This window comes from Aquarana catesbeiana, linkage group LG01, assembly GCF_042186555.1.
Source record: "Aquarana catesbeiana isolate 2022-GZ linkage group LG01, ASM4218655v1, whole genome shotgun sequence".
In the NCBI taxonomy this organism is placed as follows: domain Eukaryota; kingdom Metazoa; phylum Chordata; class Amphibia; order Anura; family Ranidae; genus Aquarana; species Aquarana catesbeiana.
The window spans coordinates 568,952,363-568,966,936 of NC_133324.1; the positions used below are offsets into that span (position 1 = coordinate 568,952,363).

Consider the following 14,574-nt stretch of genomic DNA (forward strand, 5'->3'; position numbering starts at 1 on the left):
AATGTGTCAGTTGCAATAGAAAATAAATAACATGGTAGTGTATTCAAAAGTCCAAGTCCTCATTTTACAGATATTTTTATTAGGGGTTCATTCCCATCTGTGCATTTTTAAAGGGCGTATTGATGACAATGGCAGTACATAAAAACACACTGAAAATGCACATTAGTGTATTTTAAAAATCCACAATAAAATGCTTAAAAACATGCATTGAATGGTGACAATCCAGCCTAAAGTGGGGTGCACACTATAAGAAAATCAGGAGAATGTATTTTCCTCATTGTTTCACAGCAAGTCACAAGAGAGGAAGAAAATAATGTATGAAAATTTTCATACGACAAAGGCTTTTTTTTTTGTTTTTTGTTTCTCATCATGCGCAATCTTTCTTTTCAGATTTTTCTTGTACGAAAATCGTTCGTAAACTGTACACATTAAACTAAAATCCTTCGCTCTGTTCCTGTACGAGAAAAATTTTAGAGTTTGTACCTTCGACAATCTTTGTTCCAAAGGTTGGAACCGGCTGTTGAAATTTGTGTCCACACAAATCGTACGATTGTTCCTCGGACCGATTGTTCCTCGGACGAAAATGTTCGCCCGATTTTCTTATAGTGTGTATGAGCCGTTAATGACTATGAAACAGGCAACATAACTAACTATGGTGTATTTTAGACTACACTTAACACATAACTGCTTTGTGCACTTAAAGGGGCTATAAACCTTTGTGTTTTTTCTCCTTAATGCATCCTGTGCATTAAGGTGAAAAAAAACCTGACAGTGACCGACCCCCAGCCCCCCGTTTTACTTAACCTGAGCCCTGGAACTTCACCCGGCGGGGACACGCTGTCTCTCTGGCCGGGGTTCTCGGCTCTTGATTGAATAGATTTATAGCAGAGCAGCTATTGGCTCCTGCTGCTGTCAATCAAATCCAATGACGCGGACGCCGGGGGGCGGGCCCAAGTCATACATTCGGCAGCTATGGACACCGAATGCTGGACTCGGGAGTGCGCACACAAGGTAACCCCCTCAGGGGAGAACGCTTCTCCTAGGGGGTTATCTGATGCGGGGAGGAGCCGAGAGAGCTGCCGGGGGACCCCAGAAGAGCAAGTTCGGAGCCACTCTGTGCAAAACAAGCTGTACAGTGGAGATAAGTAGGATATGTTATTTAAAAAAAAAAAAAAAAAAAAACTCTTACAATCACTTTAAGGTACTACATGTAATGGGCATTTTTCTGTTAGGCTGGCCTGTTACCAAAAGAATTATTCTGTTAGGTTGGCCTGTAACCATGTTTACAGAGTTCAACCAATACAACTACTTTAATTAACCCGTAATAGTGCTGTGGCAAAAAGATAATACATCTGATTCATGCCATCTGTTAAGAAGACAGAAAATAGGCTTCTCAGGAAAAAAGCTTTGTTTGGGTACTTTGTTCAGCCATTTGCTGTTTTCCCCAGTTTAAAACCAAATTCTGATTGTCTGATTGTGTTTCCTTCTCTCTGCTCCATAGGCATAAAAATACATATTTGCAGGAAGCTGTAAAACAATCTTCAAATGCAGGCATAGTTCAACTGTTCTCTGAAGTCTCTGACCACGTTAATTAACCTTTGCTTGGTTAATTAAATCTCTTGGCATGTGTCAGCCTTATTAATGCTTACCTTAGGTTGCCTGTCCGAGTCTATGTTGGTTTTTGACTGGATGACATCTAAATATAAAACAAAGGGTCAAAGATTACAATGTTGTTTTTCTCAGTAACTTTTAGGATCCAAGAATAGCAAAATAAATATCCACATATTTATTTTCCAACTTAGGATGTACCTTACATACTCATTGCTTCTATTCCAAACCTAATTCACTCCCTGAGGCTCCATTCACACTAGCGCGTTTTTTGATGCATTTTGCAGAAATGCATGGGAATTTTTTAACATGGGTTCCTATGGAACATGTTCACATCAATGCCTTTTTGTTTCTCTGCATTTTTGGAAAGGGTCAGGAACTTTTTTTCATGCAAAATGCAGCGTTTTGCATGTAATACAATTCAATGGACAAGCATCAAAAACGCATGTGCACCGTTTTTGCAGCGTTTTTACAGCGTTTTTGATGCGTTATTGATGCGTTTTTGCCGTTTTTTTTTTAAATTTTTTTAAAAATTTTTTTTAGACTGTAAAAAAAAACTGTAAAAAAAAAAAAAAAAAACGCAAAACGCAAATCGCGGCAAAAACGCCGCAAAAACGCCGCAAAAACGCTGCTCAAAAACGTGGCAAGCATGAAAAAAAACCTCCAAAAACGCTCAAAAGCAACATGCATAGGTGTGAATGGAGCCTTAGGCGGGTTATCTGAGCCTTAGGCTCCATTCACACTAGCGCGTTTTTTGATGCATTTTGCATTTTGCAGAAATGCATGGGAATTTTTTTTAACATGGGTTCCTATGGAACATGTTCACATCAATGCTTTTTTGTATCTCTGCGTTTTTGGAAAGGGTCGGGGACTTTTTTTCATGCAAAAAGCAGCGTTTTGCATGTAATGGATTTCAATGGACAAGCATCAAAAACGCAAGTGCACCATTTTTGCAGCGTTTTTGCAGCGTTTTTGCCGTTTTTTTTTTTTTTTAAGACTGTAAAAAAAAAAAAAAAAACGCAAAACGCAAATCGCGGCAAAAACGCGGCAAAAACGCTACAAAAACGCTGCTCAAAAACGTGCCAAGCATGAAAAAAAAACCTCCAAAAACGCTCAAAAGCAACATGCATAGGTGTGAATCGAGCCTCAGGCTCTGTTTCCACTAGTGCGACTTTTCATGCGACTTGGGACTGAAAAGTCGCATGACAAATTGTTTCCCATGATTTCCAATGAGTACCGTTCATATCTGTGCGACTTCAAGTCGCAGCGACTTCAAAGTAGTCCCTGCACTACTTTGGTCCCACTTTGATGCGACTTGAGGTCTATAGATACAGGCATTGCTTCAAATCGCGGTAAAAAGTCGCGGTAAAATCGCGGTAAAAAATTGCGGCAAAATCGCGCGACTTTGGGGACGCACTAGTGGAAACCTAGCCTCAGGCTCCATTCACACTAGCGCGTTTTTTGATGCATTTTGCAGAAATGCACGGGACTTTTTTACAATGGGTTCCTATGGAACATGTTCACATCAATGCCTTTTTGTTTCTCTGCATTTTTGGAAAGGGTCAGGGACTTTTTTTCATGCAAAATGCAGCGTTTTGCATGTAATACAATTCAATGCACAAGCATCAAAAACGCATGTGCACCGTTTTTGCAGCGTTTTTACAGCGTTTTTGATGCGTTATTGATGCGTTTTTGCCGGGTTTTTTTTTAAATTTTTTTAAAAAATTTTTTTAGACTGTAAAAAAAAAAAAAAAAAAAAAACCGCAAAACGCAAATCGCGGCAAAAACGCCGCAAAAACGCTGCTCAAAAACGTGGCAAGCATGAAAAAAAACCTCCAAAAACGCTCAAAAACGCAAGTGCACCGTTTTTGCAGCGTTTTTGCAGCGTTTTTGGTGCGTACAGTTTTTTTTTACAGTCTAAAAAAATTTTTTAAAAAAATTTAAAAAAAAAACCGGCAAAAACGCACCAAAAACGCACCAAAAACGCTGCAAAAACGCTGCAAAAACGGTGCACTTGCGTTTTTGATGCTTGACCATTGAAATCCATTACATGCAAAACGCTGCTTTTTGCATGAAAAAAAGTCCCCGACCCTTTCCAAAAACGCAGAGATACAAAAAAGCATTGATGTGAACATGTTCCATAGGAACCCATGTTAAAAAATTCCCGTGCATTTCTGCAAAATGCAAAATGCATCAAAAAACGCGCTAGTGTGAATGGAGCCTTAGGCTGGATTCACACCTATGCATGTTGCTTTTGGGCGTTTTTGGAGGTTTTTTTTTCATGCTTGCCACGTTTTTGAGCAGCGTTTTTGCCGCGTTTTTGCCGCGATTTTGCCGCGATTTGCGTTTTGCGTTTTTTTTTTTTTTTTACAGTTTTTTTTTACAGTCTAAAAAAAAAATTTCAAAAAAAAAAACGGCAAAAACGCATAAAAAACGCTGCAAAAACGCTGCAATAACGGTGCACTTGCGTTTTTGATGCTTGTCCATTGAATTCTATTACATGCAAAACGCTGCATTTTGCATGAAAAAAAGTCCCTGACCCTTTCCAAAAATGCAGAGAAACAAAAAGGCATTGATGTGAACATGTTCCATAGGATCCCATGTTAAAAAATTCCCATGCATTTCTGCAAAATGCATCAAAAAACGCGCTAGTGTGAATGGAGCCTTAAGCTCCATTCACACTAGCGTTTTTTTGATGCATTTTGCATTTTGCAGAAATGCATGGGAATTTTTTAACATGGGATCCTATGGAACATGTTCACATCAATGCCTTTTTGGAAAGGGTCAGGGACTTTTTTTCATGCAAAATGCAGCATTTTGCATGTAATAGAATTCAATGGACCAGCATCAAAAACGCAAGTGCAGCGTTTTTAAAGCGTTTTTGGCTTTTTTTTTTTTTTCAGACTGTATACAGTCTAAAAAAAACTGTAAAAAAAACAAAAACACTGCAAAAACGCTGTAAGAACGTGGCAAGCATCACAAAAAAACTCCAAAAACGCTCAAAAGCAACATGCATAGATGTGAATCGAGCCTAAGTAAACATCCCTCAATCTTTGTCCTCCAAACCCACTGCAGGAGCAACACTAGAGGCCTGAGACTTGGTGATCACTTGATTTTCAGAGTTTTTGCAAATCGGAGGTGAACTCCTTTCCAAATCAATGTGCGAACATGTTTATTGCTATGACAACTGAAATAAGCTGTTAAGATAATATAATATATATATATATATATATATATATATATATATATATATATATATATATATATATATATATATATATATATATATAAAAGTTACAGAGAATGCATCGTTTTTATGAATCATAAACCAGGAAGGATAACTGCACTATATATTCCTAAAACATAAAAAAAAAACAGCAACTATGCTGTAAGATATATACAGTCTCAATATGCAGTTATAGATAACGTTGGGCTAAACCACAAATGAACAATTGTGAAAATAACATAATACAAAAATAAAACAAACCAATTCGTGAAAAATAAACAATTTAGTTAAAATAAAAGTCCCAGTATGAAATATTAGATGATCGAAGTTGAGTATTACTCCAACAGTGCAAATCCTGATAAAAAGTATACAGAAGTCCAAAGAGTCCTTTTAGTGATAATGACACTGTCCCACACCCCAAATGAAGTTACAGCTCCACCGTATGAAATGCCTGCTCACCAGCTAGTGTGGACCCCCTGTCACGGGAGGTCTATCTCGCATGTGGCCAACACCCAGTCCTTGTTTTTGTAAGGAGATATATATGTGGTAGTCCCACCATCTATCAACTTCAAGGATCACAGGCACAGCGACTATTGCAGCTCAATCATAGCAGGAAGCCTTTACGGATGTCCTCCAAATATTCATGCTCATAGACGTTCCCCCAAAAAAGATAAAGGCTTGCCACAGTGTAAAACCATAAACTTTCAATATATCTCAAATGTAATGCACTTGCATCAAGTTTGCATAAACACGCATGGGAAAATCTCAAGCTGGCCATCTCCACCAAAAACGCCTGTCCCTTTGGAATCCACGAAGAGCAGCGACATTAGCACGTCGCTCCACCCAATGCACCTCGCCATAACTGACATCGACAGGAGCACTCATAGCTTGAGTCTCAGCCTATTCAGCATGGACTGACCTGAATTTAAGCCATGTATAGCAGTCTTAAGACTTCATTTAAAGCGGGTTAAAGCAGAACTTTACCCATAACAACTTGATAAAAAATAATGTTCTCAGCAAGGAACATACATTCCACATAAAAATTATACTACCAAAATTAGTGTGTGCTGTAAATTGCCTCCAGCATTGCTCTTGCTTCCTTCTTGCTGGAGGTTGCCATTTTGCTGAAACCCAGAGCCCCTGAGTAGAAGTAAATCATAAAGCGGAACTAAACCCATTGATTTAACAGTTTCAAAATACAGTTATATTCCTGTAATGTTGGAATTGCTAACTGTCACATCTGCTTGTTTCCTCAACCAAACTGTCAAACCATCAAATGGCTGGTGTCATAACTGATCATGTGTGCAGCACCATGTCAGCAGATCGGCCTCTACAGATTCAGTAGTGCTTAAAAATAGAAAGCAACTGGGCAAGTGCAGAGCAGGGTGAGACAATGTATTACTGTATTCTTAACAGTATAGGCACCTATTTTTAATACATGACATAGCTATACTTGCCATTAAAGCTTACCATTACAGAACAATCACTGTGTAGTACTACAAAGCAGGATGTTGAGCCTGTCCATGTAATAATCACATGGAAAATCCCATGTACATGGATGATTAAAAGTGAACTCCTTGGCCACCCAATGACTGCAACATACATATATACGTATACATATCTTAAATTGTAAGCACTAACAAGCAGGGCCCACTGATTGCTCCTGTACTGAATTGTATTGTAACTGTACTGCCTTTATTTTGTAAAGTGCTGTGCAAACTGTTGGCACTATATAAATCCTGAATATTATTATTAATAATAATAATGATAATAATATAGACATGGACAGGAGGTTCATTTGTTGTTAAACAAAACCCTATAAAGGGGAAGTGATTTCACTGACAGACCGCAGAGTGGTTGTTGCTGCCAATTATGGCAATAAAAACATCTCACATGTTCACTTTCTGGGATTTTTACTATAGTCTCTTGTGTTTACAGAAATGATGTGAAATGCAACAAAAAAATACAGCGAGCAGACAAGTCTGTGGGTAAAAATGACCACATTGTTAATAAGAAAGGATAGAGGTAAAGGCCAGACGTGCAAACTGCCTATTCTGCAAATTGTTCTTGTCATAAGCATAGCTTACTGCAGTGTTTCTCAAATCCAGTTCTCAAGGCACCCCAACAGGTCATGTTTTCAGGCTTTCCATTATTTTGCACTGGTGATTTGATCAGTTTCACTGCCTTAGATCGGACGTCATATGATGTCGCCATGATATCAAGCCGCCGGGGGCGCGCATCACGGTAATCAGTCTGACACACCACAACACTGATCTAGGTAAAGAGTTTCTGACAGAGACTCTTTACCACGTGATCAGCTGTGTCCAATCACGGCTGATCACAGTGTAAACAGGAAGAGCCGTTGATCGGCTTTTCCTCGCTCGCGTCTGACAGACGCGAGTAGAGGAGAGCTGATCGGCTGCTCCTCTGACAGGGGGGGGTCTGTGTTGATTGATTATCAACGCAGCCCCCCAAGGATGCCCACACTGGACCACCAGGGACGCCACCAGGGATGCCCACCACTTGTGACCACCAGGTATGCCACCCATGGCCACCAGGGATAACAATCAGTGCCCACAATGATGCCAATCAGTGCCCACAATGCCTGCCAATCAGTGCCCTCAATGGATGCCTGCCAATCAGTGATGCCCATCAGTACCATCCATTAGTGTACATCAGTGCCACCTATCAGTGCCCATCCATGCCCATCCGTTCCTCTTATCAGTGCCCATCTGTGCCGCCTATGTGTAGCCATCAGTGCTGCATATCAGTGCCACCTATCAGTACCCCATCAGTGCTGCTTATTAGTGCCCATCATCAGTGCCACCTCATCGATGCCCATCAGTGCCACCTTATCAGTGCCCGTCAGTGCAGCCCCATCAGTGCCCATCAGTAAAGGAGAAAACTTACTTATTTACAAAGTTTTGTAACAGAAACAAAAAAACTGTTTTTTTTCAAAATTTTCAGTCTTTTTTATTTATTTAGCAGAAAATAAAAATCCCAGGGTGATCAAATACCACCAAAAGAAAGCTCTATTTGTGGGAACAAAATGACAAAAGTTTAGTTTGGGTACAGTGTAGCATGACCGCGCAATTGTCATTCAAAGTGCGACAGCGCTGAAAGCTGAAAATTGGTCTGGTCAGGAAGGTGTATAAGTGCCCTGTATTGAAGTGGTTAACAGTGTGGATAGAGGAATCTCTGCTGTTGGCTATTGTGCTCAGGCAGCCAATTTGAGATCACGCCAAATGTGTGGTTACAAAATTTTACCTGACCAGTGGCCACAGACCTTTCTAACTGGCATTGAGTCTTCTGACTCCCCAACAGTGGCGGCCCATCCATAGGGGGCCCCAAAGCTAGTCACCAAAAAAAAAGTTTCTTTAAAAAAAAAAAAAAGGGTCCTTTAAGTGCACTGTGTATGGGCGCCGGACACAGTACACTATGGGAAGCATGATGTCTATGCAATCACATGATTTCAGGTGAGACGCTTCATTTGGCTGCTTTTGTGAGTGCTTGTGGCGGAAAGCAATGCATCGCAACACTCCCTTTTTGGTCATTTTTCTTGTTGGATTTCTATTGGCACCGCCGTAGGACATGGGTGGTGCTTTCCTTGGAGACGCGATGTCGCTTCCGGTTTCCCACCATTCATAGTGTGGATGGAATGGAAGCAGAGCAAGGCCTGAGCAGACACACTTTCAGAACTGTCATCCTGTTTTTCCCCCACAGTTCTGAAAAAATCATAGCTCACTATTACATTGTAGCAAGCTCCTAAACATACTCATGACATGCTTACATTTCAATTTGGCATCTACGCTGTGACCTCCACAGTAAGGCAGTCTTTAGCATTACCATGCATACTCTCATTTAGTTTGAGCCAAGCTTGGCAGGATCCACCAGACAAGCATGGTTCTTCTATGATAATAAGACATATTTGCCTTTCAGTCTCAATTCCTAAGTGTGTTGCAAGAACAGGCTTGCAAATAGCGATGAACGCCTCCCCAAGTCGCATTCCATAGACTCATTTAATATGGGGCAATTGGCAGCCACATGTCCCAGTCCTTGGCAGTGCCAACACCTAATATGACATGAATGGGAGTCCATTCATATATGACACCCTTGGGTGTCTTAGCCCCCCTCCCATTTCCCCCTTAAGGGACAATTTAACCCTTTACTAAAAATGAATAGTCTTACTCAAGTTGATGCTTTCCTGTTTCCAAGGATTACAAGCTTGGAAGGCAGATCTTGGAGAGAATCCTCAGTAGCAGTATGCTGCTCCACAAGGGATATCAACGCATCCACACACTGAGGGTCTGTAGGCCAAATGTGGTACTATATCTCGACTCTTTGAGATCGCAAATCTTTGATGTAACATCACAGACCACTAAATCCATCAACTGAGCAGGCTTCAGCACCTCAGGTTGCAAACACTCGCTTGAAAGGTGGAACAAATCCTACTTCTGGGTCCCCGCAGGTTTTACAGGGTCATATTTCCAGGAGAACATGCTCTTGGGTTCTCAAAGGATTTCTCCTTTGAGCTTATGATATCCTTGGTAGCTCACATTCAGTGAGATGCTGATGTAGGCTTCAACATCATCCTCCAAGAGCAACGTCTGTAATATGCTCTGCACAGACTGTTGAGGTAGTTGACTCCTGTGCCATGATCTGCCTATCTAACAGCCCCTGTGTCTACTGCCATAGAGAAGGGTTCACTTGCTGCTGTCCCTCCTATGCGACCTGATGGGTAACAGTCAGCTGCTGGACTAGCTAGTCTCTTGCTTGTTAGCATTATAGCTGAGCATCCATTTGCTCATTATGCTCAGATGCAGGCCTCACTCTCTTTAGTTGCAACCACCAGCTGCATTGGCCCACACCCTGGCCTTTTGGGTGGAGCACACCTGTCCCCTTAATGGAGCAATGAGCTATGGCCAAGTCTTTGAATATAAAGGGTTTGCACATCTGCACGCACACACACACACATCTTGTCAGTCTCCTATAAGACCTGGACACCAGGCTGGGGGCATTGTCCCTCTCCATATTCTCTGATGAGTCTGAACTCCAGAATCCAGTCTGGGGATACCAAAATCTGGAGAAAGTTGTAAGATCAACTCTATCCACTCAGTTCAGATACTCTAGAGCTCCTCACTCTGCATTTGTGAGAACACTGTATCATTTGTGCCTACTTTTGCACAGTGGCAGGGCCCTACACTGTGACAAGAGTCCTATAGATATAGAGACTATGCTATGCAGCCATGTTGCCCTGATTGAGTCACAAAGACCACAGAAGAGTCCATGTTTGTGCAGCTTTCATATTTATGTTTGGCTGTTCCTATTCTTAATGCACTATATGCATGTTTTGTGCCATCTTGAACCTGTTTTGCATTTTTGCTTCTAATTTTGCACCTGTTTAGTAAACTGATGTCTGTCTGATCATTCACCTGATTACCCATTCTGGTAAACCACTTGCCAACATAAGATATTTTTTAAACTCTTACATCTTATTTAATAATAGGTGCCTGTCTCTTTGTAAGGGGTACAGGTTCAACAAATAGTTGCAAGAGAGACAGGAACACCTGAAACAATCCAAGCAGGTTTTCTCTGCACTTTTATTTAGCAAGACTAAACAAACACTTGTACAGCAAGTCCATAGCATAAAACAAACAAAACAACTGCAAGTCTGAGCCGTTGTCAGTTCTTGACTAACAGGTTATCCCCTAATAGGCTCCCCAAACATACAGGCAGCATACTGTATGTACCCTTTTAGCATTCTGTCAGCAATCAGCTTTTCATCTAGCATCAGGCTCTCACAACAGAGAGTATGAGAGAGAGAACCTCCAGCATCAGTAAGTTGAAGGGCTGAGGTCAGCTATAAAAAGGTCACCTGAAATAATTAATGAGGTCTGGCTAACAGGTAACAAGGGGGCCTAGGGATAAAGGCTTTATACCTTTCAAAGCTCTACAAAGTCTCCAGACTCTGGGACCTATACCAGAATTTAACAAAAAAAGCATAAAGGTTTGCTTTATCCATAACAAACAAATTTGGGAGCCTCTCATTATGTGTAGGTGAGAAACCTAGGTGACAAACCATCCACAATCCTGCCAGCCAGCACCTCACTGCATATACTGTATCTCATTTTACAAATGGATAAGAAAAATTATTCCCAATGAATTAGGCTAAAGGGACCCCGCTGCAAAAACAGCCTGCTTTGAAGCTTGGTTTGGCCCACTGAGGCTTCAGACTAAGCCATTCAATAAGGGATGAGTCATTATGATGATCATTCCTTTGCCTGTAAATTTCAGCCTGAGCTATTCAGTTCTGGCCATAATATGCAAATTTAATAAAACTTTATACAAGTATAAGGATGTTTATTTTTAGCCATGTGACTGTATTTCACTTTCTTTTTTGTATTTCACATTTTTTTCAGAACTAAAAAAGTCACTTGTTTAAAAAAAAAGGCTCCTTGTCCTGAAGTGTTAGCTTTTTGCTGTTTTCAACGGACTGCAAAGAAGACGTGTGAAAAGGATCTGAGTTAACAACTCCTCCTAATGGCTAAACAAATACACAGTATTAATATGCAATAATTCATATTTACTTATAAGAGAAAGCATGTAAAAAGGAGTTGATAAGGCCACCTACTGCATAAACAATATTTTTTCATATTTAATATAAAGACAATATGTACAAACCCACTTTACAGTCCTCTTAAGAAATAGTGCTTAACCTGAAAAAATGAATCTAGTTACTCGTTTATGAACTAGTTACATATCTTAGCCAAAGAACAAAAATGTCATATTTTGTAGCTTACCATTCCTTAGATTTGGTGGCTGCATACATTTTTTGGGCTAAGTACATTTTCTGCAAGTATAGAAAATACCTTGGTTATTATAGAAAATACCTGCTGATCTTGCCAGAAATGCAGTGTTCTTGTGACTTCATGGAAACTGAACTGAAAACTGAAACAATGTTACAAGTCTTCCATGCTATCTTCTGTAAACTTAAAATCCTTGGCACCCCCCTTGAAATGAAGATGAAGATAAAAGGTTTTTTTAGTCCAAATCAGGATAAAAGCCTAGGGTGACAATGCTGCTTCCCCAAAGATATAGTGGTGTAAGTGAACGTTGTCACCCTAGAACAGGAAGTGTTATACTAGTAGAAGGAAAGAGATGGTCAGCACTCAGGATGACATCCAAAAAATAGTATTCCTTTATTGAAAAAACAAGTACAACCCTGTAAAAACAGTCTTCGCGTTTTGGACGTTAGTTCTTATTCTGGTACTTTGGAGGTGTTGGCAGCCCTGAGGTCTGAGCATCGGGTGGAGCTGTTATGTGGGGAGGTTGTAGCACTTGTACACTTGTTTTTCCTTGTGTTACTAGGAGGGACACCAGACGAAGGTAGAAGAAAAAATGCCTGAAAAAAACAAAACTAATGAAGCCACCACATCTAAGGACTGGTAAGCTGCAATATATGACATCTTTGTTTTGGGTTTAGAAATATTTTTTTTTAATTCAGTTTTTAATTCAGTGTGTTTTTTTAATGACAACCCTACAATTCTGCAACTGGCCCACAATATCTTAAACAAAGAGTAAATAAACATTTTTACTGTACATATACTAGTAAATTGTAGACTAGTAATGCTAGAAAAAGGGACTGGCCTGTATGGGCACTGATGCCAGAAAGTAATAGATGGTCTAATTTCTGAGGCTCCGGCTTCCTTTTATTATCATTCTCTTTCTTCATTTCTTGGAAAAGAGTTATATGCCCGTCTACAGGATAGAAGCAATACAATAAATGTTAAGTTGTTTCATTAAAAGAGTAATTTTATGTTAGGCTAGCAAACATGTTTGCCTTAATTAGCAACCAAGTAACTTTTACATTTTTGTTTTTGATCGAGTGAAGGGTGAAGCATTAGAATGTGACAAAGGTGTTATCCATTCTCTACTCTATCCAAAATGATCCGATTATCAAAAAAAAAAAAAGGTTTGGCTTTATACTTTAAGCTGAACATATGTGAAACAATTACAGGCTGGCATACAATTAGTCATTTAATTATTATTATACACAAACACACACAATAAGACATATGGTATATTTAAAAGTGTGCCACTGCATGGTTAGAGTTTAACCACTTCAGCCCAGGAAGGATTTGCCCCCTTAATGACCAGGCCATTTTTTGCGCACTGCGGCGCTTTAACTGACAATTGCGAGGCCGTGCCGCGCTGTACCAAAAGAGCTTTCTTTTGGTGGTATTTGATCACCTCTGCGGTTTTTATTATTTGTGCTATAAACAAATATATTTTTTTTACTTTTTGCTATAATAAATATCCCAATTTTTTTTGTAAACAAATTCATTCATCAGTTTAGGCCGATATATATTCTTCTACATATTTTTGTTAAAAAAAAAAAAAAAAAATCACAAAAAGCATATGGTGATTGGTTTGGGCAAAAGTTATAGCATCTACAAAATAGGGGATAGATTTATAGCATTTTTATTATTTATTTATTTTTTACTAGTAATGGGGCCGATCAGCGATTTTTATCGGGACTGCGACATTGAACAGAACAGATCGGACACTTTTGATACTTTTTTGGGACCATTGACATTCATACAGTGATCAGTGCTATAAAAATGCACCGATTACTGTGTAAATGTCACTGGCAGGAAAGGGGTTAACACTAGGGGCGATCAAGGGGTTAAATGTGTTCCCTGCTAGGTGTTTCTAACTGTGGGGGGGGGGGGTGGGACTCACTGGAGGAGGAGACAGATCGCTGTTCTTAATCTTTAGGAGCAGACGATCTGTCTCCTCCCCTGATAGAACCGGGATTTGTGTGTTTACATACACACAGTGGCGTACTAACGGGGGGTGGTCCGCTACACACTGGGGGGGGGTGTCAGGCGGTGGCGGTGCCCCCGTCCTCCCCCGTATGAGACAGTGACAGCGGGGTGGGCATGGCAGCTCAGCGGCGATGTGATAGGCTGACAGCGCAGGGAGAGCCCAGCTGTGACAGGGTGCGGGGGTGCCCAGGCCGGGTGCGGACTGTACCACTACCCAGCTGACATGCAGGACCGTCTGCCGGAACAGTAGAAAGAAAACACTGTCTCTCTTTCTTGTACAGCAGGGGAGGAAAAGGGAGAAGGACAGTGGGGCAGCGCTGAATAGAGGACGGGAAATGTTGGAGGAGTTAACTTTCTAAGTCAGCTAGCAGGTGCTTGTTTGCTAGGTGGTCCTAGCAAGCAGTCATTATCTTGTGAATACGAAAGTGCACAGTAAGGTAGAAACAGGCAGAGCTATGCAACATGCAGGGACAGAGCTGTGGGGGGCTGTGTAAGGTGCAGGGGGTCCAGAGCTTTGGGTGGGGGGGCTGTGTAATGTGCAGGGGGTCCAGATCTATGGGGGGCTGTGTAATGTGCAGGGGGTCCAGAGCTGTGGGGGGGCTGTGTAATGTGCAGGGGGTCCAGAGCTGTGGGGGGGCTGTGTAATGTGCAGGGGGTCCAGAGCTGTGGGGGCCGTGTAATGTGCAGGGGATCCAGAGATGTGGGGGGCTGTGTAATGTGCAGGGGGTCCAGAGCTTTCGGCGGGGGGGCTGTGTAATGTGCAGGGGGTCCAGAGCCGTAGGGGGGCTGTGTAATGTGCAGGGGGTCCAGAGCTGTGGGGGGGGGCTATGTAATGTAATGGGTGTCCATAACTGTAGGGGGGCTGTGTAATATGCAGGGGGTCCAGAGCTGTGGGGAGTGGGGCTATGTAAT

General features: G+C 41.2%; 1 protein-coding gene across 1 annotated transcript in view; it reads right to left on the reverse strand.

The window, feature by feature from the left end:
* The window catches only part of LOC141106374 (uncharacterized), a 54,535-nt gene that overhangs the window by 22,530 nt on the left and 17,431 nt on the right, over positions 1-14,574 (reverse strand). Inside the window, exon 2 of the mRNA XM_073597146.1 lies at positions 1,650-1,696. Coding sequence (XP_073453247.1) covers positions 1,650-1,696 — 47 coding nt within the window. The remainder of the gene's footprint in view (positions 1-1,649; positions 1,697-14,574) is intronic.